Source organism: Papaver somniferum, chromosome 6, assembly GCF_003573695.1.
Source record: "Papaver somniferum cultivar HN1 chromosome 6, ASM357369v1, whole genome shotgun sequence".
Lineage (NCBI taxonomy): Eukaryota > Viridiplantae > Streptophyta > Magnoliopsida > Ranunculales > Papaveraceae > Papaver > Papaver somniferum.
Genome location: NC_039363.1, coordinates 175516397 through 175530687, shown reverse-complemented (window position 1 = coordinate 175530687; position 14291 = coordinate 175516397). Strand labels below are relative to the sequence as shown.

Here is a 14291-nt window from a genome sequence, read left to right as displayed (position 1 = left end):
TGAATAGGTGCAATTTAGTCCAAAAAATTATTTAAAATATGGAAAATGCACTTATATAACCTTTCTGATTTACAGTTTATTCCAAATATTTACAGTTTAGTCTAGAATCATTAATAATGATGTCAACAATTTTAAATAATATAAAAATAACTAAAATCAATTTATTGAACCGTTTGTTCAAAATTCGCTAACTTTATATATTTGGAAAGCTTTTTCCAAAAGCTACAAATGAGAACCCATATGACTATATAATTCTCATTTTTAAATTTTCTTTATTCACACTAGTGTACAACTATATGTGCATCTGCAAAAATCCATAAAATCCAACATCCTTGGTAGCCAACAGCCACTCTAGTCTGCACAAACCGACAAAACTATCAACCAAACCAAGATCTAGTTGATTAATAGTCGGATTTTCCAAGGTTGGTTTAGCAATTAATATGCATCAATAACAAAATGATAAAACATAAGAATTCGCAGCTTGAAAAAGAAGTGATAAATCACAAACTTAATACGGCTTCAAAAACATCTCAGTACAGCGATTTACTAAACAATTGCAATTGTAATACTTACACAGAATATGTAATATATACACGAGACGGAACAATGATATATAATAATATACACATCTACAAAAACCTAGAAAATCCAACATCCATACCCATAAACATGTCATATATCCATGAGATGGGACAATGGTGTACAACTACGTACACATCTACAAAAACCTAGAAAATACAATATCCGTACCTATAAAACAAGTCGTATATCAATGAGACATGATATTGGTGTACAACTATGTACACATCTACAAAAATATAGAAAATCTAACATTCATACCCATCATAATGAGACATGATAATGGTGTACAACTATGTACGCATCTACCAAAACCTAGAAACTACAATATTCGTACCCATCAAAGAGGACGTATATCAATGAGACATGATAATAGTGTAAAACTATGTACGCATTTACAATAACCTAAAAAATTAAGTACACAATCAACAGGTGTACAACTATGCGCAAATCAAGAATCAACATGAAATGATAGTAGTTTAAGAAAGCTTGCGTACTGCTTTTATAATTCTCAATTTTACAAGCCAAATAATGCTACATGTCACAAGGCGGGCAAAAAAGAAGAAATGGGTAGAATTCAATACCTTTAAAGTTAGAGCTACTGGGGGTGTAGTATGCAGTTTCATGATCTAGGTTTTGCAGGTGAAAACTTAATTAACCAATTAAGCAAAAAGGCTACAACAAGGACCGTTATAAAAAAAGTGCAGGTCTCTCAAAAAAATTGAAATTTAGGTCCATTGGGCACCTCATGATCTATCCAAAAATCACGCAAAACGTAATATGTAGGCAACATTCTTATGTGTGCACAACTATGTACACATTAACAATAAATGGGTGTACAACTATGTACACATGAAAACCGTACAAAATCGTGCTCGCACGCTAATTTTTTTAAAAGATAAAAATGTTAGAAAATGCAAAAGTCGATTATAGGGCTAGTAACTTAGTATTGTGAGAGTACTTGTAATATACAAACATCAAGGGTGACATCGTATTGGTGTATGAAAGTTGAGAGGGAAAAGATTTCTTCAATCCAGACATCAACAGTCAAATTTTTGAGCATAAAAAAAGAAGAAGAAAAAAGTTGCTTACCTTTCCATCAGGTCTACAAAGGTCCATTATGAGAAAATGCTCTAAATACAGTAATTGAACAAAAACAAAATCCAAAAGATGATCGAAATCAAAATAAAGATTAGAAAATCGTCAATTATCATTAAAAAATATATTTAAATGGTCAAGGAATATTATGTATAGTGGTGACATTATTTAAAAACATTAGAAACTATGAGAGACCAAAACAGGTACCGTAGCATACTTCCACTCAGAAACATTATTTTCCCCGGCAAGCAGTATTAATATGGGCTAAGAATGCACCACATGTCTAGGGGTAAGTATGTTTTTTTGACATTTTCAGATATTTTTTCTGACACTCATGTGAATTGCTTGTGTTATACTGAACTGCCCAGTTACGACACATCCAGATTAAATGGGGTTTTACATATTACAAATCTCTAGGGGTTAATGCAAATTATAGATATCTTTAATGAAGGGGAAACGACACCCCATTTCTTTTTACTTTTTATAAAATGGCAATTTTGTAAATATAAAAAAGTCAAAATTTATATATGCGACCCTATATTTAATGGTATATTACATTTAAACCACTCCACGAAAGTCAAATCTAACCGTCAAAAATAACACTTAAAAATCTAACGGCTATCATGAATAGTTCACACGGAGAATTTTCCGGAATCCTTTAGGAATTTTATGAAATCCGACGGCTGAGTATTAACGCTGGGAAATCCAACGATTCCCTTCACTTATGTTTCTCAATGTCTTACTCGGATTAAAAGGGGGAGATGTTTAAAGTATCTGATACTATTAAAAAATCAAATACAGTTATTATATCCTCCTCCCTCACGTGACATGATACTTACATGGTTTTGCCCTCAAGTTGTTTGGGAATCGGTGGTACCGCTTTTGTTTTGGCAAACTGTGCGTAAGTCATAATACGTCTAGGAGACCATCATCTTAAAGGAAATAGACAATCGAAAAGCGTGAGGTCCAGACTGAAAGGTAGGCATCCAAGGTAACACATGAATCCCAAATTCAAACTCAACTCTCTTGGATTAATAAAAGAACGTTGAATTCATAATTTTTCATGTTTTATCCCTTTTCCTATTAATAACTTAATTGTCTATGCATCATAAATAAGAGTATATATAGGAATATTTATCTAAAAAATAGTAGTCCGCAGACAAGCAAAAAACAAAATTCCGCCTGTACAATAGGTACGGACAGAGTACTAACTTAGTTGTGGCAACCGCCAACGAGGAGAACCGAAATTTCCAGTTGCTAGTTGCGAATCCTCTCTTGGTTTTGAGTCTTTTGACCCGTTGTTTTCGGTGGAAATTGAATAAATACTCCTCCTTTTAATAGATATATTTTAAGTTTTTAGGATATAATTTTTGGCACATCCAAAACTATATAAAGTCAATTCAACCTCCGGAGGAGTTTGGGTTGACGTTTTCACGCCTCAAAATCATATTAGTTCATTTTTATTATCCAAAAAAGGTACTAGTTCATTTTCATTTGAAAAGAACAAAAAAAAAAGGAAGGATATTTAAACTTGTTTTTTCTTTCTCATTGGTTGAAAATTTGTGTAGGGAACAGTACTTGTCGGCGGGTACAAATTACGACGAAACAGTGTCCGGTCCATCCAGAAGCCGCCACGTCTTGTATATCTTTCCAAAATTTACTATAACATTTATTTTATCGAAGAACCATAACCATAATATTTTCCGAATAGAAAATTAAATAAAATATTGATATCACAAGTTACTATCCAGCAACAATTTTAGGGATTTTTTTTTGGTAAGCAGATTATATCGTATGTATGAAGAAATGTTGAAGCATTCCTAATTTATGAGATTACCTACCCATGTTATTGTAATGCTACATCATCACTCAACCAACCGTTCTGGTTTCTGGTAGCAGTTCCGTCCGTGTGTCAGTATGATAATTCGTTTCGTCCTGAAGGGGTAAAAAAGTGAACACGAAACAACCCTACTTTGTCTTTTACTCCTTCTATTTCTATTCTGGTAGGGTTCTTGTTATCCTCTACCTTGCGTGCGTTACCTTCTCCCCTCGTTCGTTCGATATCAATTCATTCATTAATGGCTTGAGCTTCCTCTCACTAGTTTTTCATTAATGGCTTCACCTTCCTCTCTTTTAATTCATTCATATTGGTTTTTGTGATTCTTCTCTCAGATCTTATTTCGTGGAGTTGCTTCATCATTCTATACGGTTTCCATGCCTACATAATTTGTGAGTAAAGATCAAGATCCTTTATTTTTTTTTGAAGTCGATTTATTTATTTATTTTCTCTTATTTTCGTTTAGGTTTACATCTGTATATTAAATTTTTTGTTAAGTTAAATAAAGAAATTTTTTGATTGCAGAATATAGAATATCACATCTTTTAGTTTTCAGCATATAAGATTTTTTTCTTATTAGATTTTCACTGTTTATTTTTCAGGTGTGTGAATCAATCATCTAATTCTGTATTTTCTTTGAATCTTCTATCATGATTTGTCAGTTTTTAGATCTAGTTTTAGTTATGTTTTAAAAGTCAATTACCTTAAACCAAAACATATATCATTGAACTTTGGTTTATGTACATGTAAACGATCTTATGTGTTTTGAAACAAAATTATCTTAAGGTAACTTTTGATTAGTTTTAGTTGTTAATTATGATATAATCCGATAAATAAACCATGCATTCACATATTTAGAGTATTATTATCTGTATATATTATCCGTCTTCTCTTCGATCTCAATTGTCATTTGTGATTTGGATTTCCAACTTCCATGGAAAAGATGCATCATTTTTATAAGTCAATTAGTACCTTAATTTGCTATACGTCTAAGTAAAATGGCAACGTCACATCTGATAATGTATGTGTTACATTTTAAATTTTAACCGGTTCATTGGTATGTTATTAGATTCAAATTGTAGTTATTTATTTTGGGAAACAAACTCCTCTTCCAAAGGGTTATTCAAAAAATCATGCTTAGGAAGCATATATATACACTGGTATACTAATTTTGACTCATTTATTTGATTTTCTTAGGCTCCTATGATGATTGATGAATTTGTTAATGACTATTATGCTTTTGTTGTGCCCTTGAAGCTAAGAAGCACTGGGCTGTTGTTCGGAGGAAACATAATGAAAGGGGGCTGTGCATTAGGAAGGATGTTGATTGTCATTATCCTTAATAATGAATAACATTGGTTAGGAGATGTTGATCCTCAATATCCTTACTAATGAATGATAATGAGGATGGGTATTTGGAAGGCTGTTGGGCGAGTGATTATGAAGTTGGCGAGGAGGGAGCCTGCGTCATCTCCAGAGCCCAACAAACTTTTGATGGAGTTTCTTCATAATTTCCTAATTGTGGTTTGTAATTTTACATCTGCTTATTAAATTATTTGGTGAAAGAACAGCCTGATTATTTATTTTTTGTAACTGGGTTTTCATTGATTCTTTTCTCATTTTTCTTTTTTCTGGCGTGTGAATTTGCAAATCATGTATTAACATTATCTGTGTTTTCTTCATTGCAGGGGAGGATCTCCTTCAATGAATAGGCACACACAAGAACTGCCAATATTTAAAAGTACAGAAATATGACAAAATGAGCTTCGGAGTCCGTAATATTGTCAAAATTAGGCTTAGGAGCCGGCTGGTCGGGTAGGTTATACATTGCCGGGCTGGCTCCGCCTCTGTCATAATGGTAATGTTGGTGATTTGGATTTCAAACTTCCATAGAGAAGATGCATCATTTTCAATAGTCAAATAGTACCTTAATTTGCTATGTCTTTGTTAACAAGTATAATGACATGCCTTGTTGCTGATAATTCATGCGTTACTTTCTGGATAACTTTGTTTTTTCTTTGTTTCTTTTATGAATGCACAAAATGTATTTTCTTTTGGTTCATTGTTGTGTTATTAGATTAAAATTGTTTATCTTTTGAACAAACTAGCTAACGGTATCCTCTTCAAAAGAGTGATTCAAAAAGCATGCTTAGGAAGCATATGGTCATTTCTTAGGCTCATTTGATGATTTATGAGTTTGTTACTATTATGCTTTTGTCGTGATTTTGAAGCTTAGAATCATTTTTGGGCCATTGTTCTGAACAAGACAAATGGGGTTGTGCGTTGGGGGAAGGATGTTGATTGTTTACGAATATTGAGCAAGGTTTTAGATCATCAATATCCTTGTTTACGAATGATAATGAGGGACGAACATGGAGAAGGTGTAGAGTGAATGATAAAGAAGTTGGCATGGAAGGTAGTCTCTTTAAAAATTTTCTGGGCGATAGCTTTCATAACCTACAACTGTAAACCCCACTTGACCATATGCCCACCCAGGTATGTCAGCTTTAGGTTGGGGCTTATTGGTGATGAACATCTAGGTGTTGGTAGGCATGTATAATTATGTTGTTGCCAGGGCGGAAGTAGCCTGACTTCCCCTAGTTGAAGTCACTCCCAAAGCCCAAGAAACTTGTGATGGATTGCTTCACTTCCTTGGCTATTTTATGAGTAAACTTTGTTTATTTTTTGAATCCAAATTTAATTAGGATTTACATCTAGGTTCAAGTTTTAGAATCCAATTTTATTTATTAAATATTTAGTTCAATTTATGTTATCTTGAAATTTAATATTAAACTCTGATGTTAGATTCCATCATCATCGACTCCGTGTACGTGTAACTGATTATGAGTTATTTGTTTCGAAACAAAATTCACCACTATCTTCAGGTAATTTGTGATTAGTTTTCCTGGTTTCAGAAAAAAGAATTTCTATCTTTTCTTTCTATGCACAAAATATCAACTGCTTGATCGGTGACATTTTTGTTTCCCTTTTTATTTTTGTCCCTTAAAAGGTAGGAAGGGTGATTGGTAATCATCCTATTTTTCCATTTATTTTATTTTGTCAGTTGTTTTGGTAATTATCCTCTCTCTTCTGAAGGGTGATTCAAAAAAGCATGCGTGCTTAGGAAGCATAACGAGCATTTGGTAGGGGTTGGGTGAGTGATAATGAAGAGTGGTGTCTTCAAAATTCGTCTCGGCGATAGCTTTCATGGTCACGACTGCAAATCCCATTTTGAGTTTGCCCACCCAGGTATGTCAGGTTTTGGTTGGAAGTTATTCAAATTTTTCATGTCCAACATTATAAATATATTTTACAGTGCCGCATGGAAATGGTCATGCCGTTATATTTCATCATCATTGCCCATGGCCCATTATTATATGGGCCATGGGTAATGTAGAATGATGCATATGCTATATTTCAACATCATTGCCTCTTATTTGTTTTGAAACAAATTAACTGTCATCTTAAGGTAATTATTTTGATTAGCATAAATCATTGATTCGCATATTTAGGAAGGTGTTTTTATTTGAAGCAAGCTGGATGTTGTCATGCGTGTTAAAATTGTTGTCTAAACAAATAAACTTAAGGCCCAGTGCAAAAGCTTTCACACGTCAGACATATCCCAACTTACATATGCAAAGAGGAAAGAGAAAAAGAAAGGGGGAAATCTTTTTGGTATTCGATCGTCTTCTTCTCAACTATTAAGCAGGTAAACTCCATCTTTCTCTCAAATTCGCGTTTTTCAATAGATTCAATGTTAATTATGTGTTGATTTTGTGTAACTATAAGCTCTGGTTATTCCTTTTGGTTTTGGATGTGAAATCTTATTGATGAAATTTGGGGGTTTTTGGTTTTGTCTAAATTCATCAGCCTTGTTATAATAATGAGAATATGATTCAGTAGGTTTTGTTTTTTGAATGAGGAACGATATGTGAATCAGTGAGTAATAGGTAAGAATCCTGCTAGGTTAAAGATTGTGTGCTTTGTATATGTTAACTGGGTTTTATATTGCTGATTTTAGTATTAGGGGTGTCATTTAGTAGATATGTTATCCCTAGATCGAGTTATAGTCGATTGACCTGTATCTGGAAGTGTAGAGTGAGTTATGAAAGGTCTTTGCTGATGTTGTTTTTTGTTTGTTTAATCTGAAAACCAACCAAGAATGTTTTCTAAGTTGTTCCGTAGTTTTCCTCAGTTCTTGTTCTTTCATGAATTTTATGCTCGTCTCAAATCACAAGGTGCTGATCGAGTATGTCATCTTTTTCGTTTTGGTGGATTTTAGGTATAGTGCTGGATTCATTATGGAAGATCCAAGAAATTGGGATGAAGTTGTCTTAGAGAAAGACGATAATTTTAAAATCAATGATGCATTAGAGCAAATGGTTTGCTTACCTCCATTTCGACATATGATTCCACCCCATCACATTCACCGAAAGTTTTTAGAACCCAGTTTATGTGTAGTGATACCAGGGCAGAGTCTCGTAAATGCTATAAAGGTCTACCGTCGACGTGCTTATAAACCTTATAAGCAAGTTTTTACTGACGGCGCGTACACGAAAGGGAAAAAGGCCACATTTGCTGCTGTAGCTATAGATGAAAATGGAGAGTGTGACGGTGTTACGTATGGCAGGACTGAAGAGATAACACCTCGCTGTCTAATTCACGAGCTAATAGGTTCTAAAAACGGCCTCGAACTGGCACGGGAAGTTTCCTATGAGTATTTGGATCTACTAATGGACAGTGTTCAGGCAAAGGACTTGATACAAGAGGTCATTAAAGCTGGCCCCATAAACAAGGAAGCTCTTGTCGCCTTGGAGAAGCAAAAGGTGCCCGGAAAAGGCTACTTAATCTACTCTACATTTTTATGCATGTTGCTGACTATTGAAAATTGCATATATATGTGTGGATTTCAGATATATATGCTTGTTTTTATGCATGTTGCTGATGTGAATCTTCTCTGCATTTTTCAGATGGCTCAAATTGCATTTAAAGGGCTACTGGAATCTGTAAAAGTAGAACCAAACTGGACGTGGAAGCAGGTAACTTGGTGTTTTCTTTTTCTATTCTTTGTCTTTCTCCTGATTGGATTAAATACTGATATATAAAGGAAATTTTAGGCTGTGGAAGTAATTAAAAAGGATAAAAGATTTGGAGCCTTGCGAAATCTGGACCGGCAGTTTGCATTTTTTGAGGTAAAAATGATTGGGAAACTGTTGTAGTTGGGTATTTAACCTAGTTATCTCTTGTTATGATTCTAAATTTATTAGTCGACCCTCATTTATTTCCAGTATATCAATGAGAGAAAAATTGTCAAGGCACGGGAAGATTTTGTGAAAATGCTCGAGGAATCTAAAGACCTTAGAGTATCCACTAGTTGGCTGTGAGTCTCTCTCTCTCTCTCTCTCTCACTCTCACTCTCACTCTCTCACACACACAGACATTCTTTTTCTCACTGGATCGGTGAAATGTATTGTGTTTCTCAACACGCTAGGCTGTTCTTTGATGCAGCAAAGCAATGCCAAAATTTAAGGATGATAAACGTTGTCAAGATGTTCCTGAACACAAGCAAGAGGAAATTTTCGATGAGTTTATGTTGGATCGTACGAAAAAGGTAAAGTTGTGCATCTTCAATTGTTTTATGTTCATTTATGCATTGTTTTGTTGTTCCTTAATTTATTCGAGACTACATTTATTAATGAATGGATTTGTTGGCTGCGTTACTTTAGGATATATGCGATTATGAGCAAACGTAAATTATTGTGAACCTAGAAAATGCGCCATTTTTTTTTTTGCGGATTCCGCTTTTTTGCTTGTTGTAACCTATAAGAATTTTTAGCTTTAGTAACTAGATCAAACATAAAAGTTGGAGTGTGCGTTTCCTATGATTACCTCGAGTCAGGATTTAGAAGAGAAGAGTGTAGCTTGTGGCTACCATGCATTGCTTTGTTGTTTATCCTTCTTATTTCACATAATCTCAAAGAGTATTTCACTTCCTTCCGCTTTCCAGCTTTCTGAAGACAAGAGCTGGACACATGTGGTGAGTAAGAAAGGCAAGAAGATGACGGTGCAGAGAGAGGACAATGCAATGAAGTTATTGCAGAAACAGAAGATAAAGGCTGATATTGAAAGAGTTAAAGCTGAAGTTTTGGGTCAAATCAGAGACCTAATCTTTACTCATTGGGTAAAGGATGGTGTTGTCAAGATTGTGGTACATTCTGTACCTCGTGAAGGGAATTTCCTTTCTGATACTCTTACGCATGTTCCGATGGATTTCAACCACTATCGACCAGTTATTAAGCTGAGGACCGATCCCGGCTTCCCCACTGACTTAATTTGCTATTTTCTCTACCGTAATTTGTTTTCTTACTACATTCGGTACTTTGAAGACTACAAGTTCGTTCGAGACAAGAAAGCCGCTTTAAAAGACAACGAGGAAAGCGACTGAAGGTATGTGTATGCTAGGAACCGCAACAGTTAATCAATGAGCTGCTTCTTATTTCTGCTCATTCTTTTCTCACTTTTGTTAACTGAAGTTATAGAAGATTGCGGTATTCAATGGCGTCCATGGTTTTTTGACACAGCTTGGGAACAATTACAGGTCTGCTCATTCTCCAACACAAAGCGCAACTGGTTTTTCAGCAATTGCTCTATTGAGGATTACTTTATGGGAGCCCAACAGCGTACTTGATCACAGTATCCCACCCAGCAGCAACAATTAATCAACTGATCGACTCCTACCAAGTCGGGTTTCTAGCAACAAAGCTTAATTTCAGTTTTTAGGTGGCTGGCGGACCATCCCTAACTGTCTACTTTAAATACTTTATGTTAGTAGTTTTGCCTGCAATTTGCTCGTTTATCTTTAAGATTTACCTGTAAGTGCTGTAGTAGAAGCACATACTCGTAGGTTTTTGAACACAGACTCCTGAATCTGATAACGGGGAGTCATAGTCTTTTTGAACTTTTACTTTTTTGCGCACACATTGTTTTTCTATTTCTTTGCGAACTTGGCTTATTGTATCTGGATGACAATATATAACACTCATTTTGGCACCATTTAAAACCGTCTTTTAGACAGAAGGCAACGTACAAATAATTTTAAGAAAGGCACCATTTTAAACCGTCTAGAAAAGGGTGTATCTGGCTTATTACATCCTTGGGTTCCAACCATTCCGCGTATGAATTCTGAGGAGTTGATTCAAGCAGGAGTAAGCCAGTTAATTACTAGTGAAAATGGTGATATTATTAGGCAAAACTTCGGAAAGTTCACAGCTGATCAAATTCTGGATATTTACATAAATGTGGAAGCAGAATATAGACCGACTTCAATGCTTACAACCATCAATAATAGTACTGCACTTCAGGAAGCAATGTAAAATAAATAAAAACTTTACATAACTTTAGAGTGAGGATTTCTATCTTGATTACTCATCAATCTTATCAACTTCTATATCTGTAATGGCTTCTTTCAGAATTTACTCTATCCTTCGAACCTCCAGTATAACCCTGCAGTTCAACATTCAATAAGATTTTACCATATCAAATTACCAAATAACGAGCTGTGCAAATCATATTCTACATGACCTGAATGGCCAAGCAGAGTTTTATCACTAGCGTCACAATCATATGATGGTGTTGTTCTCAACAGTAGATAACTAACACTGGAGATTCATTAGACCGTATCTATGTCAGTCATAGAAATACATGCAGGCTAAGTTCAAGAAAAAGTTGGGTCTGACAGAGTATAAGGGTGCAACTGTATGTGCATCGAGTATATGAAACTTAATATTAAAATGCTCTCAACTGATGAAGTTGAGAGGAGAAATACAAACCTGAACTACTGATGTGGAGGCAAGAAAGGGTCCACCGGGTTCGAACAGAGAGATAAGCCTATTGGACGAGTCCAACACCATCGTCACAGGAGATCCGGATTCTTCCTCAGAGTTAGGGTCTGCCAAGATATACTTCTTGCGAAGAATGCATGTCAAATGAGAATGGAATGCAGCTCGGAGTAAGCTTCCTCCTTTCTTTATTGAGTGGCTCGTGTACTGTCTTGTTCCCCTTATTTCCAGTTTACAAAGCGCAATTGCTTTTCTCTCGCCATTCGTAGACACAACAGGGATGCACACTGCAAATGAATAATAGATGTTCACACTATGAACTCTAGCAACTGGTATAATATAACAAGCAAATTGCGGGGCAAAGAAACAAGTTCCCTCAAAAATTCTATAGAAAAAATTCTATAAAACTAACAATAAACCAAATTTACTACGAATCTATGATAATGAGAATTCAAATTTGCTAGTACAGTTAGAAAAAATATTTTAATGTTTACCAATAGTTCAGAGTGTTCAGACTTATGTTACCATTTCAATCTGTTATCTTCATATGGACCACATGGTTGATGCAATAAAAATTAAAAAGCTTAATACATGTTAACTGTTCAGTTTGCATCCAGATATTTCAATCAATATATCATCTATATAAGCTCACGGGGTTCAACCAAAAATCTATTGGTTCCACTCACAACTAGACCATTATATCCGCTAATTAAACACATGATTCCCACATTACCATGTTCCAACACTTTTTACATCAAAGCAGCATATCTGTTAACCAATTCATGGGAAGGTCATGGAAAGCACAAAGAACGAATAATTACAACTACGTACTACCGTGCAAATAAGAACTTAGCATAGTTGGATATCAAGGCTTTTAAGTTATAAACTCAAGATAAAAGAATCGGAAATAGACTTGAAAATTTTGAGTAAAACAGCTGCTCAGTCAACTCTTAACTGCTAAAGGAGAATTGAAGAGAACATACCAAATTCTTATCACCATCCTGCCTGGGTCCCAGTTGTGATGATACCTCAAAAACTGCTGTGCTTGATATACTACCAAGAAGAAGAAGAACTAAATGCGCATATCTAAAAAAACGCGAATAATTTAAGAGACGGCTAGTCTGAACAAGTATATAAGACCAGACTTTTTTTCAAGGAGAAAGCCTCCTATATTTTTAACTGTACATAATGGTGCCAGATGCAATCTCATGTTTATGTAAACATATGCTACAAGAAGCACTGGTACCTAACTAGATATACGAAACAGGATCGATCTGAGCAGTTGTGCATTGACACATACTATCTGTATCTCTCTTCTCTTAACTGTTAGTTGCTGGAAGTATCATCTTAGGCCAGCTAATGATACAAATAATACAATGCCCATTACACTGGTCATTCTAACAGTAAAATAGGTTAGGTGGATGATCATGAGACCAACTCCTAACATCTTGTTCGGCTGCATATCGTTCTGAAGTAAACCAAAGAGAGCACAGATAAGTCCTGGGATGAGAAATCCCATCGTATAAAGCAAGCTACAATATCATAGAAGCATGTATGACACAGGACTATATGACCAAGATCCAGTCAGCAACGAGATTCCCAGACCCATAAGTGTGTTGAATGTAGGCCCAGCATGGCATCCTGACATTGCAATTTGTACTCCATCCCACCCTTAATAGCCAGAGCAACATGTGACATCAGGTTGCCTAGAGTTTCCCCATGCAAGTACGACTAATCCAAGGATTAATGGGTTAGTTGCAAAAATGACCCCCACGCCACCAAGAGCGTCATAAGCTCATTAGCTACAATGTAGAACCAGAGGATACTCATGAAGAATCTCCCAAAAACCCATGGAAATAAGAACCTTTCAGGTGGATGATCAGGTCGTCTGAAGTATAGTGCAAGACTGCCAAGTGTAGCACCAAGGACAAAACCTAAAACGTACGAAACGATTCTGCTTGCGGAGCTCATTTTATCTAGTGTATTCCACAAAAGTGCAAGAAGCATAGCGCCAAGGAAGAACTAGCACCAGCAAAAACTTTCAACCACCGTTCTTCCTTGATAATAGGAATTGTTAGCCGTCTAGGGAGAGTCAAAGGCATCTTCATCAGGGTATATAACTTAGAGGAACAAGACATTACCTTTCTATCTGTCCGTGTTTCATCATCAATCCAACCCCTCGAGCATTCGTCCATACCATGCATCAGTGAATGAAATAAATAGCAACATTTGATGCCCTCATCCATTGTGGTAATGTACTCTGTAGTTCTGGTGAATCATTCTCATGATCCACATCAAACAACCGACTGTGAAAAGATTCTTCATCTTCAATCCTCACCCTTTTCTCCGCAACACAAAATGATAGCCTCCCAACAACAATATAAGTAACAATAACAGCTCCACCAACCCCAGTTCGCTTGGCGATAAAGGATAATGGTACCAGCAAGAAACACTTCAGATCACAATAATTAAGAATATGTTACACATTATGCTTAACAGTGGAAGCAAGGCTCCATCTATTAACATTCATCATCACCGTACTATCATATGCACACTAAACTTGTGAATATCAAAGTCTTGACGGAAAAAAATGAATACCATGTCTACAAACTTCATAAAACTAACTACCTTGTCTTCTGAAAATGAACTTCTATCGCATTTTAGAAAAGGAAGACATTTCAAAATACCAATCCTTATTTTGGAAAAAACACTAGTTTGAACAACATATTTATATTTAGTATCAGTGAGACATGATGAATCAAGGCACCTACTAATTCTATCTTCCCAATCAGAATATGCTGCATTTCCCATTGTTTAAGGGTTAACTAAATTGATAAGTAAACCTTGATGAAAACCCCCAGATTAGTTGTTCAGAACGCAATCTGCCACCAAGCGCTCTGAGCAGAAACAAAAATGACCAAATTTACTGAGCGTTACTA

The 14291-nt window shown here is 35.4% G+C and overlaps 1 protein-coding gene and 1 pseudogene across 6 annotated transcripts; one reads left to right on the top strand and one right to left on the bottom strand.

Annotated features, from left to right (window-relative positions):
* The first annotated feature begins 3715 nt into the window (after positions 1-3715).
* Positions 3716-10567, top strand: LOC113290194. Of its 6 annotated transcripts, XM_026539763.1 has the most exons (12): positions 3716-3906; positions 4772-5038; positions 5203-5372; positions 6320-6399; positions 6611-7223; positions 7797-8340; positions 8485-8553; positions 8632-8706; positions 8803-8894; positions 9023-9125; positions 9522-9961; positions 10096-10478. In XM_026539763.1, the coding sequence occupies exons 6-11, from the start codon at positions 7816-7818 to the stop codon at positions 9957-9959; spliced, it is 1302 nt and encodes a 433-aa protein (XP_026395548.1). In that variant the 5' UTR covers positions 3716-3906; positions 4772-5038; positions 5203-5372; positions 6320-6399; positions 6611-7223; positions 7797-7815; the 3' UTR covers positions 9960-9961; positions 10096-10478. The 6 variants fall into 6 exon arrangements, with proteins under 6 accessions (XP_026395548.1, XP_026395547.1, XP_026395544.1 ...); XM_026539762.1 differs by having other exon boundaries at positions 5203-6763; positions 7047-7223; XM_026539759.1 differs by having other exon boundaries at positions 5203-6763; positions 7027-7223.
* Positions 10568-10745: 178 nt separating this feature from the next.
* On the bottom strand, positions 10746-13831 carry LOC113286457 (annotated as a pseudogene).
* Positions 13832-14291: the final 460 nt, after the last annotated feature.